General features: G+C 41.4%; 1 protein-coding gene across 6 annotated transcripts in view; it reads right to left on the bottom strand.

Annotated features, from left to right (window-relative positions):
- The window catches only part of TBC1D5 (TBC1 domain family member 5), a 583,027-nt gene that overhangs the window by 42,887 nt on the left and 517,998 nt on the right, over nt 1-22,142 (bottom strand). For all 6 annotated transcript variants that reach the window (XM_047875577.1, XM_047875576.1, XM_047875579.1 and 3 more), the window contains one exon: nt 14,858-15,021. In XM_047875577.1, coding sequence (XP_047731533.1) covers nt 14,858-15,021 — 164 coding nt within the window. The remainder of the gene's footprint in view (nt 1-14,857; nt 15,022-22,142) is intronic.

The following is a 22,142-nucleotide window of genomic DNA, read 5'->3' as shown; positions in this document are numbered from 1 at the left end:
TGAGCTATTTTCATCTAAACTGTGCTTTTCTAGAAGTTGTTTACAAAAAATAAATAAACAGAAAAGATAAGAATGGTGCCAGAAAACAGGATCACCTACTGCAAATCCTAAAATAAACGGAATACATTTTACAGTCCTGAAATAAACATACTGAAAGTGAAGATAAAATGTCTAACCAGGACAACCTCACACAGGTATAACCAGAGGAAGAATAAAATCTTACTTGCAGAGTTACAAAACTTATTATTTACAAAAGTCCTATAACTGCTCCTTTAAATAAATAATTACAGACATGGTATGTCTTAGGAACTTCCTGGCTTAAATGTGAAAATCCAAAAGGTATAAAAATGTTAAACAGAGTTATTAAGACAAGTGCTTATCTTTCGAACATTGTAACTGGGGGAAAAAAGGTCTCTCCTCGAAGGGGTGGTGTTCGGTAGCCTAATTCTATGGTGTCTGTGGAGAAATGTCCCCATCTTTTGGATTTTTAGGCTACATCACCTCTTGTTGTATTTTTATAATTAGGCAACTTGACCAATCTTTTGTAAACCAGAATAGCTCTCTCCTCTACCATGCCAATTAGCACAGATGTTACTCTATTTAACAAGGGTTTTTCCCTCTCTGCTTACACGTGAGCAGACCAACTGATGAAACCAGCCACCAGCACCGGGGCCTCCAGCTGAGTTTCGCATACTATTGCTGGCTGGGCAGACCCGTCTGCGTGCTTTCGCTTGCTGTTCCTGGCATCAAGAAAGTAGGCATCTGAACAATGGCTGACCCAGAGAGAAGGGCCTTCGCCAAGGTTGTTTTTCTTATGGCAAAGCTAATTGACCCGTGTCAGGATGAAACGTGCACCCTCATACCACCGTTCTCTGGGCTGACGCCCATAATGTCCCATCAGGGACAAGCAAAAAATGGCACCCTACAGCATATCCAAGTTAAGGATCAAGCATGTTCAAGAAATACTTTGTTACAACTGGTAAAATGATACCAAGCGTTGAAACAGCTTAAGCTTAATTAACACAAACACTACCAATGCTGAGATGCCGAAAATGAAAAATGAGAGAAGGAAATAATTCTCTAAGTTACCCGGTTTACTCTTATGCCTATCCCACTTTCAGTAATTTACCCCTTAACTAATTTATAAAAATCTCATTTCTCACTATACATCAACAAACTGCTACTAGGTTTTTTATGCGGTTGGTGAGTATCACTGGGAAATGAGGTGACTTTTCAGGCCCTAAGAAAGGCCAGAGTAAAGCCTAATACATCTGAATTCTTGCACAGCACACAAAACCCTTAACAGTTTTCAATCATTCAAAAACACTTACTGAGTGCCAGACACAAAATCTGGCACAGAGGATATTGTGATAGAGACAAGAAAAAGTCTTGTCTGAACTGAACACTGGTAGTTCTCTGACAGTCAAAACAAAGGAAGCATTTGCAGATAACTTAGGACGCCCCTCTCCTCCACCTCAACATACCGCTTCTGTAGGTTTGGGGAGGGGCTCTGGAATCTGCAGCCTAAATTGGGCCATAGCTATCTCCTGAAAGTGCTTAAAGCTTCCAGAGGGTGGAAGGAAGGCTTTATGGGACACAACGCACTTGGGCTGAGACTGGAAGGAACTCTAGGAGTTTCGTGGTCTCGTAAATCATTTTGGTCGGCAGAGACCGGCAGAGCGAAACAACACAGACGTACGAGGCAGTGGGGTTCGCATGAGGGAATGGACGTAGCTGTGCATTCCTGAAGGGCTGAGGAGGAACTGGAGGGAGGGCTGATGACAAGGTGAACAGAGGGAGGTCATCAAGGGCCCTGTAGACTGGGCCTTAAAAATCACAGGATTTATCGTTGGGAGAAGGAGCCCCTGCAGAATTCTGGTGGGGAATCAGACTCTGAGGAAGACATTCACTGGGAGTAAGCTGGTGTTATCAAGTACTTGAGATGGATGTGACCGCTCTGATGAAATGGACTTACTCTAAAATTTCTAATTAACGTAGGATTGCTAAGTTACTGAGCTGAGAACAAAAAATTAATAAAGTGTCATTTTTCTATATCCTCATTCCCCTAACCTGTGACATTCAGAAGCTGCACATCAAACCCGGAGTAAAATCAGTTCTGTGACAATGTTTGTTTTGAAAATGTGAATCTGTTTCAATGAGACCGATGAGTAGGGAACTGAGCATAATGTGAATTTCATGTTTGCTTATGCACAGACACATCCACACAAACACTGGCTGCAGGCGAAGCTGCACATAGCCGAACCCAGACAGGCAGGAATACACAAAATGCACACATGTGCACACCTCACAAATCTGCCGGCTACTTTGGTTCACAGTGTGTGTGATGGGCTTCACCCATGTCTCAAATTCATCAGATTCCAGATAGTCTTTTTTCTGCAATTTCATGGTAACTCAAAAACTGCAAGCTTTCTGAGGTCCGCTTCCCCAACCAAGCTTCAGGATTGCATTTATTATGGCATTTACTTATTTAATCCCTTGACATGTGTAAAACCATGCTACCACTTTAGCTAGGTTCCTACCTTGTTTTATGCATCATTGATAAAGTTCTTGAATGTTGTTCCCCAATCCCATTTCCCCAGGAGTCCAGTAGTTTTGAATCATGATTTTGCACAGCATGGTAATTTGGGGGAACATATAAATTGCCTATAACAGAAATGACTATTCTGAACATGACTGTTCATTTGAAGAGAAATACGACATGACAAAAGAATGGTTATATTTTTCTACGACCGTAAAAGCTTTAGTTGACAGATTATGGTGGCACTCCGTAGGGCTAACTAAACTCTGACTCTGCAGGGAGGAGGGTTGGTGCCCCCTGTTCATTCCTCATGTCCTCCTCCCCAAGAGGGCCCTCCTCTCAAGGGGAAGGTGACTCAGTGCAGAGCCCCAGGAGGTCTCGTGCCAAGCGCCCCACTTCTAACCTGGGGAAGGGTCTGTTCTGAGCAGGACAGGGCAGGGCAGGGCAGGGCAGGGCAGCGGGGTGGAGAGGACTTGGTTCCTTGAAGACACTAATGAGCTTCTCAATCACTGGTTCTGAACCCCGACATACAAATAACCTGGGAAGTTTTCATCATTTACCATGGCCCAAGCCCCACCTTAGAGATTCTCATTCAGTACTGCTTACCGCTGTTCCTGGTATTTTTTAAAGTTCTGTAAGGGATTCTAAAATGCACCTAGGAATGAGGAGTCCTTTGGACTTATTTGAGCTAATAACTTTCCTTTGTATTTGAATCAGTTTGAGTCAGAATTTCTGTTCTATTCAGCTTAAAACATCCTGAATAATGGGACACTGTCTTTGGAATGAAGCGCAAGGCCCAACATTTAAACAGTCTTTAAATCTCATTAGATGATCTCAGGAATTTAAATGTCAATTCCAAGCCAAAAAAATTTAGGCCCATTCATTTATTTGAAGAAAAAAAAAAAAAAGACTTTGTGACTACTCATCCTTCACACCTAATTCTGAAGATAATCATCAAGGATACTATAAAAGGAGTTTAGTCATAATTGAGATTGAGGGTTGGTGACTGTGACTACAGACATTGAGAAAAAAAAAAAACCAACACTCATTTATCCTGGGCAGTAAATAGGTATTAATAGTTTTATCACAGTCCATCTGGATGATATGAAAGTTTGTTGTCTAGAGATGAATTTAGGATTGCTATAAATGCTAGCATTTTCACACAGTGGTCCCTTGCTGGTTCCATTCTTGTTTTCTTCAATTTCATTTTCAAAAGTATTGTTCTTGATATTTTATGAAGTGTGTATCTTTGTGTCATAATGACTAAGAGATGCTATGTAGAGAATACAAATACGCTTCAAATCTAAAAGCCTGATTAGAATCTAGACTGAGAACATCCTGAAATTAGGCAACTTGGCAGCATTTCTCCCTGCTTATTCTAAATTACTTGGAGCATTATTTTGCACATGAGACCTCCTTCAATTTTGGGACTGTGTGGTGGTGGGTGTATATGCGTCTGTGGGGCAGGTTAATGCCATGATTTCCAATTTGTTACACTTTCTTGTTAATGGAACTCTTGATATATCTGAGGGGGCACATGGAAGATTTCAGGTAAATGTCGCAAACTTTCATGATTCTGTTTACAATTCTGTCCTAACTTTGGGATGGTGTCCAAGAATAAAAAGGTGTTGATGATCAAGAGGTCAGAGTGATCACCTGAAAGTGACTGATCCTACAGGCGGGTCTTGAAAGGCCCTTTCAAGGTATGGTGGGAATGGGTTTATTTAACGAGATCAGACCATCTTTAGGCGTTCGCCAAAGAGGCAAAAATAAGAAAGATAGGAAACTTTAGAGGAGAACGATAAGAACATCAAAGGTGAAACAGTAATTGGAAAATACTACCAAGAAAGCCAGGAATCAGAGTGCAGTGAGGGGTGTATGAAGAAACAGTGGGGGAAGTGGCCCCTTTTGTCACTGTTTTTCCAGTTGAAACACTTTTATTTTCTTCTCTCTTGTTTTCAAAGGTAGCCCGTAACTTTTTAGGGTAAAGCTAATTTGTGCATGGCTTATTAAAATCATCGTACTTTCAGTTACTGCTGTTAAAGTTTCCATGTACTGACTTAAGTAACTTTGGAGAATATGTTCTGACAGGAAATAAGGCTATAGATGGAACTGTGCTAAGTTGGTGACGATTCTGAGGGAAGGGAGGGAGGGCTTTGCCATCATCTTAAATAAAAAGGACGTTTGGGAATTTGATTATCTTTTCAAGACATTTTCCATACTTTGGCCACAATATCATGTCAGTGCTGAGAAGGCTGTTGGTTATTGTTTTTTTCACCTATTTGAAAAAGTTGGTTGTGACCAAATGTACTTCACAAGCAGCGAAACACCCCAGACCAAGGTTAAGATTATGTGAGTCAAGTTTACTAGTCGAACCAAATATAATTTACAACAAAGTTAATCACATCATTTGTAATGACAGACATGCTTATTAAGAGGCTTAATAAAGCATGGATGGAGAACTCTCTGTGTAAATGATTATACTTAGTATTTTTACAGTCAAGAGAATTAAAAAACTTTTTTTTTTAGTATTTATTTTTGAGAGAGAGAAAGAGAGACAGAGTGTGAGTGAGGGAGGGGCAGACAGAGAAGGAGACACAGAATCTGAAGCAGCCTCCGGGCTCTGAGCTGTCAGCACAGAGCCCGATGCGGGGCTCAAACTCCTAAAACTGCAAGATCATGACCTAAGCTGAAGTCGGACGCTTAATCGACTGAGCCACCGAGGTGCCCCAAGAGAATTTTATTTTTGTTTTTCTTTTCTCATCTTATTAGTTCTTCATATTGATGCCAACATGTTTTTCTGGTACCATCCATGTTTTTCAATTTTATCATTATTGCCATGAAACAGAAAGGTCCTGAATTTTTCCAACACTTACAGTTTCCTCTTGGGGCCTTTACTAACCTAACACACGCTTTTACTTTAATTAGGAAAACTCACTTCCTTTGGGTGCAGGCCTTGGGGAATGGACATCACTTTTGTAGAGAGAAACACACTGCCTTTCCAGGCAAACACAGCCCCCAGACTTGGGCACGCTTCTTGGTGAACAGAGCACAGGCTGGGTTTTTGCACCCACTTGCCCCTGCAGTGGGGCTCTTGCAAGCAATGCACAAACTGCACTACTGACTGCTCTGTAACCCACCCTTTTCTCCAGGCTTCAGGCGTGAGGTTCCTGGAGCTTACCACCTGGAATACTTCCACATGTATGAATTCCTGACACCTGGGCATCTGGGTGTAGAAAACTGGGAGGGGAAAAAAAATCAGGGTTCAGGAAAAGAGAGAAAGCTGAAGTAAAGGTGCCGAAGCTGCTGACCGACCCAGCAGCGCTAGCATGAGGGAAAATCTAAAAGGTGTTCTTGAGCCTTAAGGTTTCAAGGCAAGGGGAAAGCTGCCCGCCTGACCCAGCTCTCCCGCTTTGTTCAGTAGGCCTAGAATTCCTATGACAGGAGCAAAGTCATTCTTTCTGGAATTAAAGCTCATTCAGTTAAACATACAGCTTTCTGGAAAAGTTAACACAGGGGTTAAAAAGAATAAATGATGAGATGCTAGGGGCAGGAGATTTAAAAGCAGGAAGATGCCATGTAGGTGAGAGGGTTTCAGCCACTGAGGGGGAAAGAGGAGTCCAACCTCACCGTCCCCACAGTTTGGCCTCTGGCCTCAGGTGACCATCTGAACGGATAATTCAAAGCCCTCATCTTTCCTGCCATGCACATGTGTGCTTTAGGACAAAAATTACTGTCCCCAAGGCAATGTGTCATTGAAAGATCAAATAAATGACAAGTGTCAAGAAAGGTCACTGGAAGGAAGCAAATGCTATTAATGACACATTTAATTTAGCACGATTCAAACTGACAGGTTTCTGGCCAGGGATTCTCACTATTTCTAACCGCTTCATTTGAGCTCTTCCCCACGTATTGTCTACGCCTCCTGGGCAGTGTTCAGCACCAGTACAGCCCGGCGCCTCTGCATTTTGTGGAGATGATGGAGATGAAGTCAAATGATGGAGAAGAAGGCCCAGCATGAGGGGAATAAGTGTTTCATTCGTTCCCAAAGGGCACCATCTCACTGTCCTAAAAAGGGCATTACAGTCAAGGTTCAGCACTCTGCTTCCTGTGGTTCGGCTTTCATAGGCTCCTCCGACGTTTTGGTTAAAAATAAATGTACTGAAGCATAAAGATACTAAAAGCTGGTTATAAAACCTGTTTACTAAGCTAAATTAAAATGCTCACCCTATAAGCTGTTGACCGCAGAGAGCTCTTTATGATGCTCCCTTTGATGCTCACATTTCTTGGAAATGGAATTAGGTGTTTGGGGTAAGGCAAAAAGATGGACGCAGGAGGAAGGAACGCTCCCGCAAAGATATATGGTACGCTTTCCCTGACCTTGAGCTGGTGCACTGCAGAAAGATTGTGAACAAGGTTCATATAACACCTAATGAGTAACTAAATGCCGTGCTTCAAATATCTGAGCTCATTTTGGCCTTAGATTATAATTCCTCAGAAGCTAGAAAAACTGCTGATGCCTAAATTCATTTTGCATGGATTCATTTCAATAGACTATTATTAAATGGGAATGTATTTTAAATGGGACTGTATTTTAAACCAGTTATCATTAGTATTATTGATTAAACAATGAGAGATTACAAATGTATATTTATTAATTGAAACAATTCTATAATTAGACATACTCTAGATGCCAGCTTTCAATTCCACCCAGAAAGCCAACAAAGAAATCTGTTACAATCAATACTTCCCACATAATACATGTTCTTAGGAAGTATACATCACTGGCTGAAGAGAAAATCTGATAACTAGGAAAATTCTGGCCTCCTGGGAATGCTATTGCTCAGTTTCTCTCTTCCAACTACCAATCTAACTCAAGCTGCCTAAAAACCCACCAATGAAACATCACTGACACAACGGAACTGGCTCTCATCAAGGGCAAATGCTTCAGGGAAGGATCAGAGAAAATACTTTAGGGATTATTTGTCCGTGTAACTGTTTTATCCTTCTACCACCTTTCCACATCGGCATGGACTTCTCTAAAGCTTCCCCGTACCAGAGACTGGTTTAGGAGTAGGCATGGGATTTCAGTCTGGCCAACCATTGAGTTGGGAGGAAAGCCTGCTGGGGAGCTTCCAAGTAGACTTTTCTGGAAGATGTTGTGTGTGCTAGGGGCAGGGGGCATGGCAGGATATATACTAGGCTTATGACAGCCCTCTTGAGAACATGATGGGCGTGACGTGAGGACAAAGCCTCACTGAGGATGGTAAAATGAAAGTTGGTGATGTCAATGAACAGCTGAATTATCCAATTCTAGACCTGCCTATCTCGGGACTCTTGTTATTTGAAATAATAAGCAACAAATTTCCTCATTTGAGATAATGATTTCTTTCATTTTTACAAGCAAATTGATATAATCCCAACCATTTTACATTCTGCCAGAGGCTGTGGGGGAGAAGAAAACACCCACAGCAGACATTGTTGACTGCCTACTCAATCTCCACCACCACTATCCGGTCCTAGGAAGTTGTTGAATTTTCATAAGAGAAAACAATGGTTGCATTTAATAGAAGAAATATGTTTGGGGTTCAAGTCTGATCTCTCACGTGAAGCCTGTCTGGATCAAAACAACAACAACAACAACAACAACAACAACAACAAACCCCATGACGGCCTATCTTCTGAATCCATATTATTTATGATCTTTACTGCTTATTTGATATTAAACCATATAATGTCTCTCATGTTGATAAGTTAAATTCTTATTTAGTTTAATTATTACTTAACTTTTGATGTGTTCCCCTCTGCCCCAATTTTACCCTAAGCACCCTCGCGGAGACTACTACTCTCTGACATTTCTTATACAGATACGTCTTAGCTTTCCATTCCTAGAACATAACCTGAAGTAGATTAGGTAACGTTCAGGTTGTCTATACTTCCAGAAGGAAACATGAGTCTACTTTCAAATTAGTTTTCGTTCATCTGACACTTCGTGTTATTCTTTTATCATAAAGAATAGATCAATGAATATTACAAAAATAATTATATTAGTATGACCATGGCATATGTTCACACTACCAAAGGGCAATGAGGAGTCCATGCAGGGGTCACAAAGACACGGGATAAGCACCCTCAGCAGTGCCGGGAGCTTGGAGGTGGTGCATACTTTGTTACACATCCTGTTTTACGCAGGGATTTCTAGCTCAGACAATTTTGATTTCCTGTAGTTTAGAGAGGATTCTGAACCATGGATGATAACTTTAGATCTTTGGAGACTGGTATGTATGTAATTATCAAAAAGCATAGCAGAATGTCTTGCAGTTCATCAGGAACTTTAAAAAAAATGTTTTACTTGGCTGATGTGCTTAAGCATTAGAAGTTACAAATCCATTTTAGAGTTTTTCTTATGTTCAGTATTTTCCCTATTCTTGAATGTTAGCAAAGATATTCTTGGAAAATGATTTGGCAACAATTGTGGAACATGACTAACAGTGCTAAAACAAGTAAAAAAAAATTACTTAACAGTCAGATGAATGACCCAACTAAAATAGATTTCTAGAAAACTAAGTATTGGATGTCATTTACATTATCACGGAAAATTAAAAGTATCAAAATTTTCAGTTCTGTTTTCATGACTAAAAAATGAGAGCTTGCTGGAAACCATGGTTTGAATTAGGTGGGCCCTAAAGGCTCTTTTGGGAAACAAAGCAGAGGGAAGATGGTTCACGAATAAATACTAAGAAGCAAAGGTAAATGTTTAAAACTTCCTACTAGTTTGCTCACATTTCAGAGAGGAAGTATAATGATACCTTTCAAAAACATACGACATAAAGCTTAATTTGTTACCTCTTTAAAGATTTAGCTGAGTTCTGTATTCTATGATATGGCCAAATCAGGGGCATTAACAGTAATAAGTGTGATACATCTTCATCTAAAGAAGAGAGCCAGCCTGTGGATTACAGAAAGGCTTTATATGATATGTAAAAAGACAATACTGAGAAGACATAAGTTCTATGACCTAATATATGATGCTTATCCAAAATAAATCACACATACTGATTTTGAAGATCATCTCTCAATTACGTTAGAACCATTATAAGCAGCTTTTGCCACACTTAGGTTGATAGCTCCTACTAGATTATTTTGTTTTAATGTCTGTTTTCAACTGCCATTTTAACCTTTTGTTAAGTGACATCAACAATTTCTTGATCCTGGGCCACTTTAAAAGATCAACGGAGTCTTGAAATCTGCAAGGTACATATAGTTTAAGGCACTGGGGAGCCAAAACAAGACATATCTTTGCTTCCATTTCTGGCTACTTGCTTATGTGAGAAACTGATGCTGACGATGTTAACAAAAAGCAATCTTGAACTTTTCTGAAGACACGGAATGTCCCTATATTATCCCAAGCTGGGCTGAAAATGAAAGCAATATAGGCTCAAGGGATGACAGGTGTCCAGTCATAAGCTCTCGTGCCACCAGTGGCAAAGGCGGTACGTGGCTCCCGTGGGAGGACGAGTCCTAGCTATGGGCCTGAGCATTTTCCACCTGTGTACAGTTAGGCTATGATAAGCAACAGTCTCAGCATAAATCAGCAAAAGTTATTTCTCACTCATACTTCACGTCTCCCAAGGCTTGGCAGGGCAAAGGAGAGGGCTGAGGAAGATCCAGTAGTGGCAATACGCACAGGTCATTTTCATTTACAACTCCCAGGATAGAACCACTCACGTGGCTCTGACAAGGAGGTGCGATCCTATCAAGCACCTTGGGGGGGAGGGGCAGATAGTGTGACCTGGCAAAGAGCACAGACTACATTATTTCATAAAATAATAAGATAATCTATTACTTGAAAAATCAGGGGCTTTCTCTTGAAAATTCCTGCCTACTTAGTTCCCATAAGTTAGAAAATATATTGAATTTTGAATAATAATTTTACATTCTGCTTTTGGTTCATAACAGGTCTATGTAAAGAGTGAGACTTACTCTAGTTCTATTTTTGCCTGACGTCTCAGTTTTAAGTTACAGTTATCACCATAAAGAAAAGTAATTAATTGGTGTTGTCGACTAATCCATATGCCACCAAACTGTGACAGAGTGCAAATGGAACGTGTCTCCATATGCCTTTTTCATTTGTTATTCCTTATTCCGCTTCTTCATAGACATGTTCTCTGTACAGGCGGATATCTCTTCTAATTTATTATGCCAATACACTCTGTTTTTGTTGTGATTCTTAGTTATTATTTTTAATCTAAGTTATATATGTAACACCTTGAAAAGTCAAATGGTTCGAGAAGGCCTGTTATGAAAAACAGTTCACACAGCCCCACCCTCCACTTCCTGCTCCAGAAGGAACCACTTTCAATTCTTTTACCCATTTTTTTTTTTTATCTCGGTATCTCTAGTTTATATTGCCGTCTCTTGATTTTTCTGGACAGTATTTTCCACTAAGGAAGAAAATGATTTGTTTAGGTCTACTAACCAATTTTATCATGATTTTGATGAGCTCTGTAGTCAATAGGCTTTCATTATCACGTCTACGTAAATTTTAGTCATGGCTCAGTTACAAGGTTTATCGTAACCTTTCTTCCTTTTTCTGACACTCTGTTTTCCTTTGGAGTTACAATTTGTCCCATGTGTGTGTTTTTAATATTTATGAATGTTTGAGAGAGAGAGCGAGCGAGAGCGGGAGCGGGACAGGGGCAGAGAGAAAGGGGGACGGATGATCCGAAGCAGGCTCTGAACTGACCAGCTGTGAGCCTGATACGGGGCTCGAACTCATGAACCATGAAATCATGACCTGAGCCCAAGTCAGTCAACTGACTGAGCCACCAGGCACCACTGTCCTGTGTTTTAATGGCTTTGTTTTTATAAAGGTATTAAGTCAAACCCCAATTCACCCCTAGTTTAAATCTTTTAATTTGTTCAAATACATTAGTTGTTTCCCAAATATATCATCTTTTTGGAGAAAACTTTCTGAACCTTCTGACTTGCCCCAACCTGGGTTAGCTGCTGTTCTCTCGACCTGCTAACTAGCCGTGCTATACGTAATCTTGGGATCTCCTAATATTATCATTCTGAGGAATCTTTTTGTCTTGCTCTGGACACTCTGTTTCCTTGTTCTCAGTGTATGTCCTCATTTCTGTAAGCACATCCCCCAGTGGATTCTGAGAATGGGTGCATGAGGATAAATTTTTTGAATCTTGAATATGTGAAAGTAGCTTAATGCTAATCTCACGTTTAATTAGTTTGGCTAGGTATTGGATCTAGGCTGGAAGTAATTTTCTCTCAGAACTTTAAAGGTATTCCTCCATGGCCTTGCTGGTGTTGCTGTGAGCAATTTGTAGTTATTCTAATTCCTGATCCTTTGTTGGAAATCTTTCTTTTCCCTCAACTCTCCAAGTTTGGAGGATATCTCTTTGTTCTCAGAGTTCTTTGCTCTCAGAGTTCTGAACTTCTTCAGTGATACGTCTGGCTGTGGGTTTCTTTTTACTTGTGTGGGACTTTCTATGGATTTTTTTTATTAACTTGTTTTATTTTTTATTTATTAAAATTTACATCCAAATTAGCATATAGTGCCACAATGATTTCAGGAGTAGATTCCTTCGTGCCCCTTACCCATTTAGCTCATCCCCCCTCCCACAACCTCTCCGGTAACCCTCAGTTTTGTTCTCCATTTATGAGTCTCTTCTGTTTTGTACTCCTCCCTGTTTTTATATTATTTTTGTTTCCCTTCCCTTATGTTCATCTGTTTTGTCTCTTAAAGTCCTCATATGAGTCTATGGATTTTTTGATCTGAAAACTCTGGTCTTTCATTAGTGGAACATTTAATTAACTGTATTTTTTTATTATCTCCTTCATTTTCTCTGTTGTCTGGAACTTCTATTTTTCAGATTTTGAACTTCTGAGGTTGGTTCTCTAATATTTCTTCTTTTATCTCTTTCCATTTCTGTCTTGTACTCCATTTTCTTGGGAGATTTCCTCAATGTTATCAGTTCCAACTCTTCTACTGAGCCTTACATTTCAGATATCATATTTTGATTTCTAATAGCTTTTGTTGTTATCCTCTGAATATTTTCTTTCCTTCTTTTTTTTTTCCTGAAGCATTCTTCTCCTGAATAAACACTTTTCTCCCAGTTGCTTTCTTCTATTTGTTTTTGCCTGTCTTTAACTGTCACATGCTCTCAAGTATCTAGTGATCGCTGGCTGTCATGCTCATGTACAGTGTGAACCAAAAGCTAAAAGAAAGCTCTGTGTTTGGGCAGGGCTGTGGAGGTTGGGTTCACTGTAAAGTGAACTGGTTGTTTACCTGGAGAACCTAAAGTCAGTAATTTGTGTGTTTTTAAAAATTTATAATTTGGGGGCACCTGGGTGGCTCAGTCAGTTAAAGATCTGACTCCTGTTGTGGCTCAGGTCATGAGCTCAGAGTCCAAGGCCGAGCCCTGGGAGGTTGAGCCCTGTGATAGGCTCCGTGCTGAGTGTGGAGCCTTTTTAAGATTCTCTCTCTCTCTCTCTCTCTCTCTCTCTCTCTCTCTCTCTCTGCCTGCTCACAGGAGGAGGAGGAGGAAAAGAAGAAGAAGAAGGAGGAGGAGGAGGAGGATGACAAGAAGAAGAAGACGACGGCGGCGGCAACGGCGGCTTTTTTTTCCTTTTAATTCTAGTATAGTTAACATACAGTGTTACATTGGTTTCAGGTATATAATACAGTGATTCAACAATTCCATACATCACCCAGTGCTCGTCACAAGTGTACTCTTTAACCCCTATCACCTATTTCATCCATCCCTCTGTTTCTGGAAGAGCAAGTCCCAACTTCACTCCATTTTCTAGTTCCTAAGCTTCCAGAGGACTTTACAATGTAAATCGAGTTGCTTCTTGGCTTTTACCTACTGCTGACTTAGTGGTCAGCTTTCTTAGGCTGCTAAGTTAGTTAGCACTTAACATCTGCTTCACAAGTACCAAGTGTTTGTTGCTGTTATCTTTTCTCTTGATTTCTTCTTCCTTGAGGGTTTACTTTTACCGGCCCTAACCGTCCTTGGAGTGAGGCCAGGAGAGAGCAGAGCCAACTGCCTGTATTACAGCTGCCATCTTTCAGTGAGAGTTCCACTCTGCTCTTCTACCAGTTGGAGAACCGCAGTTCTTACGCGGTGAAGGGACCCCAAGAGACTGAGCAGTAAACTCCTCTCTGTGGGGAGCAAGGTGTGTTGTTTGATCTGCAGATGAGGTGGCTGAAGTACCAGGGATTTGAGTGTCTTGCCTAAAGTCATACACAGCCGTCCAGACAGACATCATACTGTTATCTAGTCTATGTGTCATAATTATCCCTCAAGGGTTTTAAAGTTTTGTTGTTTTATTTTTCTTCTAATTTAAAGCTCTCTCAGCAACAGCTAGATCCTTGTCTGTAAGATCTTACACATGCCTCCTGCTCCAGTAGGCAGATGGGTTCTTCATAGTAGAAGAGTAAGTGTCGAACTACTTCTAAGATGTGGCTAAATGTTTTATTTTTTTGTGAAGTTGGCTGAAAAAATTTTTCAGACACAACGAGGGGAGCCTGGGTGGCTCAGCTGATTAAGCGTCTGACTTCGGCTCAGGTGATGATATCGCGGTTTGTGGGTTCGAGCCCCCTGTCAGGCTCTGTGCTGATGGCTCGGAGCCTGGAGCCTGCTTCGGATTCTGTGTCTCCCTCTCTCTCTCTGCCCCTCCCCCGCTTGTGCTCTGTCTCTGTCTTGGCCTCTCAAAATTGAATGTAAAAAAAAAAAAATTAAAAAAAATCTTTTCAGACACAACCAGATTTTTAAAGTGGTTGATATGCTTTAGGTATGTCCTGAACAACGTATACAAAGGACCTTCGAGAGCAGCTATCAACATGCCATCATTTAAATGTAATTTGTATAACTTTTCAAAACAAGAGGTAAAATAATTAATTTTACTTCTCAAGAAATAAAACTGAAAAAAATCCATCTTGGTTTGTTTTATAAGTGTCTTCATCTATTTTTTGGTATAATGCTATTTGATACATTCTAGGAAAAAAAAAAAACCTAGGCTTTGACAAAAAAGCATTTGCAGAGGAAGAAAGGGCAGATTTGGGATTCCACTTATTTTAAACTGATGCTACTTTTTTTCTCCTAGTGGAATGCAGGCCATGGCCTTAAAATATTACTAAGTGATAACCATAAAATTAAAATAATTTGATGAAAGTATTCATTTTAGTTTGTAGTCATGTGAAGAGCTTTTTAGAACTCAGCCCTAAACAAGTTTTAATAAACGCAGCACTCTACAGGAAAATGAAGGATAAAAGAAAAACTGTCCTTAAATACTTACAGATTCTTTTCTGCCCATAGTTTTGCTGTGTGAGCGGGAACGGGAGATGGTGCTAAAAAAGGAGTCCTTTTTAGTAGCAGATGAAGGTGGGGAGCCAGTGAATTCCCTTCCTCCAGGCAAACTTTCAGTGCTCGGGGATGAGCTGATGGTTTTAGAACTCTGTCCTGTAAGAAAAATTAAGAGGCGATAATGAATCACTAGACTTTTTCATTAAAGCTACTTTATTCACTGCCTTTAACAAAGGATCAATTATTGTACATCTTTGTTCGCACTGTCAACATAAGGACACCGAGGAGTTGTTAAAATGCACTCATTTTAGGTAGCAAAAAAGCTGCCAATTTGTAAAAAACAATGAAGTGCCTCCATACTTTTCCACATGTAATTTATGCTATAATTGTTTAAGTGTTGCACACATCAAAAAAAAAAAACAGCAAAAAGATCTCATTTTGAGAAATGACAGGTTTGATAATTAGATTTTCCCTCATTAAAGGAATCACCCTTAGTGACAGACACCAGAAATGATTATATTACGTATTATATTAATATTAAAAAATATAAATCCTTCAGCAGTTTTTCAAAAGAGCCTCTTTCCTCTTCACTAATTGCAGAACAGATACGTGGCCAGCCCCCGCCTACGGTAGAAGCATCTGAAAAATGGGATAAGGTGCTGGCTCACAGGGCCTCTTCTAGACCTTTCCTTACACTACAGTGGGGACACCTGTGATCCCCAGCAGCTATCACTCTGCTTGGCAAATGACCTTCTCAGAGATAACCCTAAGGTCAACTCCTCTTAGAATGTATCTCTGAATTATCAAATTCCAAGTTAGTGATAGTATGGATAAAGTACTAACTGGCCTATATCTCACAGAAAATACCTGCACGATTTCCCCTTAATTACAGAAATTAGCTTACTAACATTTTCATCCCCTTTGGGAATGTAAACATTTAGACCTTAAGAAAATGGAGTCACTAGAACATGTTCCCAAAGGATGGAGCACTTCATCTGGAGATCTGAAGGAAAAGCCTACGCACCAGAAGTAGTCTTGCCTTGAGAGAGAAGAAAGGACTATTACACTTCTCTGTCCTCCTCATGCCCTGCACACACAGAACATGACAACACTGGGCTGGCACACCGGGCAAATGGATGAGCCATTCCATCACCCAGGCCTCACCTGGACAGCTCCCAAGGCAAGTTGCCAGGATTTTCAACGGGCTTCTAGCCCGTAAGCTGCACAGTGGTTCTGAAGCCCTCTATAAACCTTTTCAAGTTTTTAACTGATAGGAACAACGTTAACAATTTCTTCTGCTGCATTGAAACTTAAAGCCTATTCTTGGAGGCACATTCTTAAGTGTACTGCTGTGGTGCCCCGCCCAAGCCCCCTGTGGGACCAAGGCACTATTCCCCAGCCATGGGGAGTGCTGACTGATGAGGGTTCTTACAAGTTCTTCTCTGGAAGTGGCCCTGAGTTCTTCTCTGGAAGTGGCCCTCAGCTGAAGACAGCTGCTCTAAGGTCATGTACCCTCCCCTGGGATTAGCTCCAATCTAGGGACTGGGTGGGGTGATAGAGGATAAAGGCTGGCCCTCTTGCCTCAAGGCAGACTATTCTGAAGGGCCAGCCCGGTCCCAGAGGGTCCCAGAGGTTCCAGCCACGACTGCAAAGCATTTCCACTCCCCCTCAGCTCACTGCTGCTCCTTTTGCTCCCCAGATACTGATCTTGACAGCACCCCCCTCCCTCCGGCCCCGCCTAAAGCTTCCTACCCATAAATCTTTGTCTCATAGTTTATTTCTCAGAAATTCTGACTCACGACAGTTACTTAGAATTGTTTTAGATTGTAGGCATTTTTAAATATGCCAAATAAAGACCAAATTTTTAGGCCACCTCAGGCATGCACATATTCTTCATTCATAACCAAACACCGCGGAACAAGCCCCGTGCAGATGGATCGGATGGAATGTCTGCAGAAACTCTGTCCAGCACTAAGGATGAGGGATGACCACAACAGGAGCTCTCAGAGAGCTCCAATAGCAGTACCAGGGAAATACACACCTCTATGTACACTAGCTAACCTACAATCCTAGGTGAGAAAAGCAAACACAGAAGTGCAAACAACAGTACTCTGGAAGCACCAAAGAGAGAGCAACTGAGCCTGTCTCAGGCAATCAGAAGTGTGTGCTCCGTCTTCACACCTGAAGAGAGGGTGGCGGCGGTGGTGGCGGCAGTGGCCTCAGTGGCTCGGGGTGGGTCGTTTTTAGCAGAGAACACGGTATTTGTGAAGGCAACTGGTAAATGCTACTGGGGACGTCTAGCTCAATCAGAGCTTGCCTGAATCCTCTGGAGCTTCCTGCCATCTATATGTAACTGAAAATGACACCAATACCAGTGGAAAAGAAGACTAGTCCAACAGAGTGCTTCTTTTGCACTTGATGACGATTTCAATGGTCTGCTGGGAAAAGGAGAGAATCAAGGAAGTTCTTCCTAAAAGCTGCTGGCACCCTACATGTGAGCTTATTTTCCCTCTTGGTCATCCAGCCATAGTGGGGACGGAGGAGCGAGGGAAGGTGAGGATCTAAACAGGGCCAGGTAGATCAGAAAGAGCATTTTGTTCTCATGCTGAAGGGTCTGGCCCTTACCTTGTCAGGAGATGATGAGAGTTACTGCAGATTCTAAGGAAGAAAGTAGCATGAGGATTAGAGGAGCTTGGCTGAGCAAGGCATCTCCTGCGCCTGCCCACACATGAGATTACGAGGGCTGAACCTAAGGCTGTGGTGGTAGATTTGAGAGATGTTTACAAGGCAGAATTCCTCAAACCAGTACCTGCTGGGTCTGACACACCTAAGCTGGAGTCTAAGCCCAGCGGATATCTAGCGGGTATCTAGCTGAGTCAACAATTCACTGCCCCTCCATTAGCCATGATTCTCTTCGATAAGTGAGACACCTACTTCATACATGCTTTGTAGCCCAAGTGGGTAATGGGTATAAAAGGCTCAGGGTGGCTTAGGATCCCAGGCGATATGCTAAGTAGTCAGCAGACATAAAGCATTACTAGCAGAGCGGTGACTTCCAAATCTAAAGCAGGTAGTTTCATATGCAGTTACTGTGGGCTGCAGATTTGCTAGTCCTCTCCCCTTAGGACTAGTCTCACTTTAGCGGCACCTCCCACAGACTTTGGCGAACTAGCTGAGCCGAGGACTGCCACATCCGCCACACCTGAGACTGCCTAGTGGGACAGCGGGAATCCAGGCCCTGCCCTACTGTTCTGCTTGCTAAGATGGGTGCCCTGGTGTGAGCTGCATGTGCACAGAAGGGGTAGCTTTTTCTAAAGGGCACTAAGGTGTTATCTGGACTAGCTGTGGCTGTGTCCAGGCATATTAAATCTGTCCTTCATTCTCTTTTCCTCTCTGAAACATTCAATAAAAGTTTTGTGTCCCATGTGCTACCTATCAGTGGAGGTTATTTGTCAAGAGCCCAGGCTGCCTGAATGAGCTTCAAATGTATCACGAGGAGCCCTGACTACAGAATGGCTGGGAAGGAAGAAAGGGGAAAGGGGAGAAAGTATTCATTAAGCTCCTACTATGTCCCATGAATAATATTTTTGTGATTTTTCTCTCATTCAACTCAATGGAAAATAGGAACAGGGGCTGGGGTATATTCCTAAATGGACAGGCAAGAACCTGAGACCAGCTGGAGGAGCTAGACACAGGACCTCCAAAGGTAACATGTTCAGAAGGCTAGGAAATCTGGGGTGGGGGAGGTCACTGGTGGGGTGGCACAGCTCAGAAGAGCAAAAAAGGGAAAAAGTGCTGTGGCCTTGACTTTGTTCAATGACCCAGGAGAAAACGAGAGGCATGTGTCCCCTCTCTGGTAATATTTTGTCACCTCACAGACTTGAGTGACAGACAGCAAGAGGGCTGATGTTTATGCGTTAAAAACATACATCTTGGTGTCACGGGAGAGTGAATGGAAGGTTGTAAATGAAACCCCTGGAAACAGACCTGCTCTAGTCTGACCACAGAGTCTAAGCATTGTTGGATCCAGTGCCTACATGCAAACATGTGGTTATAGAATGTCAGAAATAATTATTTAAAAAAATTCTTAAAAAAAAAATTTTTTTTTCAACGTTTATTTATTTTTGGGACAGAGAGAGACAGAGCATGAACGGGGGAGGGGCAGAGAGAGAGGGAGACACAGAATCGGAAACAGGCTCCAGGCTCCGAGCCATCAGCCCAGAGCCCGACGCGGGCTCGAACTCACGGACCGCGAGATCGTGACCTGGCTGAAGTCGTACGCTTAACCGACTGCGCCACCCAGGTGCCCCCCCCAAAAATTTTTTAAATGTCTATTTAGTTTTGAGGGGGTTGCGGGGCAGAGAGAGAGGGAGACACAGAATCCAAAGCAGGTTCTAGGCTCTGAGTGGTCAGCACAGAGCCTGATGGCGGACCTCAAACTCACAAACTGTGTGATTAGGACCTGAGCCGAAGTCAGATGTTTAACCAAATGAGCCACCCAGACACCCCAGAAATAATTATTAAAAAAGAAAAGATAGAGGAGTTGAGTTGGCTTTTTCAGAACTTGATTCTGAAAACCAGAGGTATTTGGAAAACAAAACAAAACAAAACAAAACAAAACAAAACACATAACAGTGCTCCCCTCATCACTGCCACTTGAGCAGGCGGCACCCGTGAGTCCTTACGGAGCACAGGTACGGTGCTAACTTCCCACGACCAGCCCAGAAGCAGCTGTTCTTTTCCTTTCTTCTCAGGTAACAGGTTCAGTGACCTCCCTAGATCATCCAGCAAGGCAGTGGTAGAGGCAGAATTCAAACCTGGACCCAACTCCAGAGCCCATGCTGGGAGAGTTGTACCAGTCTGCCTGCCCCTCCCCTGCCAATAAGGCTGTGCGGGGGGCGCTGTCGCACATGTGACCTAAGATTAAAGACAAATGGAATGAGGTTTTTTGAAAGTAAAGGGCAAATTCTGTCCTTGTTCTCAGTCCAAAAAGTCATTTATTCAATGTCTTTTGGGAATAAGTTTTCCACAAAAATGCATTTTCTAGCTAATTGATGCTTCCCCAGATTTGTTTTACGTATCGTGTTTCTCTGCCTTCTTAGAGTGATTATCCAGAACATAATGGAACTGCTTGTCCTGCTTCACGACTATCATTTCTCAACAACAAGCACAGTGGCCAACATAGGGTCATTCACGAGGATAGCTTTTGGCTTCTCAGTCTCTCCTCTCACTCCTGTGAGTAGGCGTTCTTTGTCCCATCGTTACTGTGTCCTATTCTAATTAATTCGGCCTCTCTTTTCTTTGTTCTACCAATTTGTTGCACTAGGGCATTTGTTTTAGTTCTTTGTTCTTGAGGGTCCAGAGGGGAGTCCTCTCCCAACATGTGAGCTGGTACTGCGCTAATGTGACTTGCACGTTACTCCTCAGTTTAAAATCTATTTTTTTCCTAGAAGGAATTATAAAAAAATTAACAGTGATTACCCTTAGGGAAATGGGTTGGCAGAAACCAGTGGGAGGAGTAAAGACAGAGGTGTGTTGTTTTTTTTCCCCCCCCATTTAATGACTTTAGTTAATTGGGATGGTCAAATGTTGTATGTGTTTTAGATTTACCTTAAGAATGTCAACAGTGGTTATCTGGGCAGGGAGATTTTTGACCTCCCCCCCCCTCCTTTTTAAAAAAAACCTGATCAATGCTATACAGTGATATCTATGTGTGGATGTACATATGTGTATATATTTGTATCTGCAACATAAATATGTACACACAAGTATAAACATTAAAAATGGTGCTGGGTGGCTCAGTTGGTTAAGCGTCCGACTTGGGCTCAGGTCATGATCTCATGGTTCGTAGGTGTGAGCCCTGCACTGGGCTCTGTGCTGATAGCTTAGAGCCTGGAACCCTGCTTTGGGTTCTGTGTCTCCTTCTCTCTCTGCCCCTTCTCTGCTCGCACTCTGTCTCTCTCTCACCCTTAAAAATAAACATTAAAAATTTTTTTAAATGGTTATGGCAATAACTTAAGAAATTTAAATTTTTCCCCTAATGATCCATTAAGTGACAATACTTGTATACTTTGGTTGGAAATTCTAAATTTTCTTTGGAAGTAAGCTCTGTAAGCATGTGTGTGTGTGTGTGTGTGTGTGTACTCCTATTTTAAAGCTCTGCGGTTCCTAAATATCTCTTGAAAAGTTTCTGGGGCAGCCGGGCAATTTCCAAATCTAATTTCCAAGAAATTCTTTAAATCTTCAAAAACAAATTCTCCCATGGCACATTTTTTTATGAGTACAACCCATACTGAGAGATATAAAATGGAACTTCCCAACAATTTTCCAAAAACTATTTATTGACTTAAATTGTGGGATTTCATTTTATAGTCAGTTTTTCTCCAAAAAAAAAAAAAATTAAATAAAACACATATAATTGTGTGTTTAAAGGCAAAGATACAAATATAAGATCTCATGAAAAAACATAATCAAAGAATCACTGAAAGTGCTGTTATTTACTTCATTTCTTAAAACTTACTCCATTTGAAAAAACATACTTGGGAAAGTCAAAATGATAGTTTCATTTCCCTTACAAGTATATCTACTCTGAAAACATTATATAGGAGAGTATAATGGGTGTGGCCCCTCTGATGAAGTTCTTCAACTTCTAATATTACTGATCCTATTAAGCATAGATTGTTAGAAAGTTTTTTTGTTGTCCCCAGTAACTATTTTGGTTGACTTTTACTTCCCCTTGCTTTTTGACACTGTGCAGGAAGTATGTTGAGGAAAACACAAAGTGACTTCTCCAAATCAGGGCAGGTTAGTCTTATTTTCTTATCATCATTGTCACTATCATCATGACATACTGAAAGCTTTTTATTATTTGGGCTCCATGTCTCATAAAGTGGCTGGAGCCTTCTCTATCAGACTGATACAATCTCTGTCATAGCATGGTAGGCAGGAGGAATTCTGAACTGGGTATCCAGAAAAGAGCTGGTTCCTGACTGTGTAGGCTTGCCTGGGTTATCTAATGCACAGGCTGATGCCCAAGCAACCATGTAAATAAATTAAAAAAAAAAGCGGGAAAGCCAAGAGAACAATGAGAACAGAGCTTGGGCACATAGTAAGCACTCAGCGAATAGTTGGTGAATAAATGAATAAGATGATTCTACCTATATAACACAAGAGATCTGAACAAAATGATATAACCTCCCTCTGCAAGATTCTATTAAAAATGCAAACTGTTCTTGTGGCTCTGGCCTGTAGGAAAAAATAGATTGAGCAATAGCATA

Source organism: Prionailurus viverrinus, chromosome C2 (assembly GCF_022837055.1).
Source record: "Prionailurus viverrinus isolate Anna chromosome C2, UM_Priviv_1.0, whole genome shotgun sequence".
Classification (NCBI taxonomy): Eukaryota; Metazoa; Chordata; class Mammalia; order Carnivora; family Felidae; genus Prionailurus; species Prionailurus viverrinus.
The sequence above is the reverse complement of the archived record's forward strand: the minus strand, read 5'-3'. Positions and strand labels throughout refer to the sequence as shown.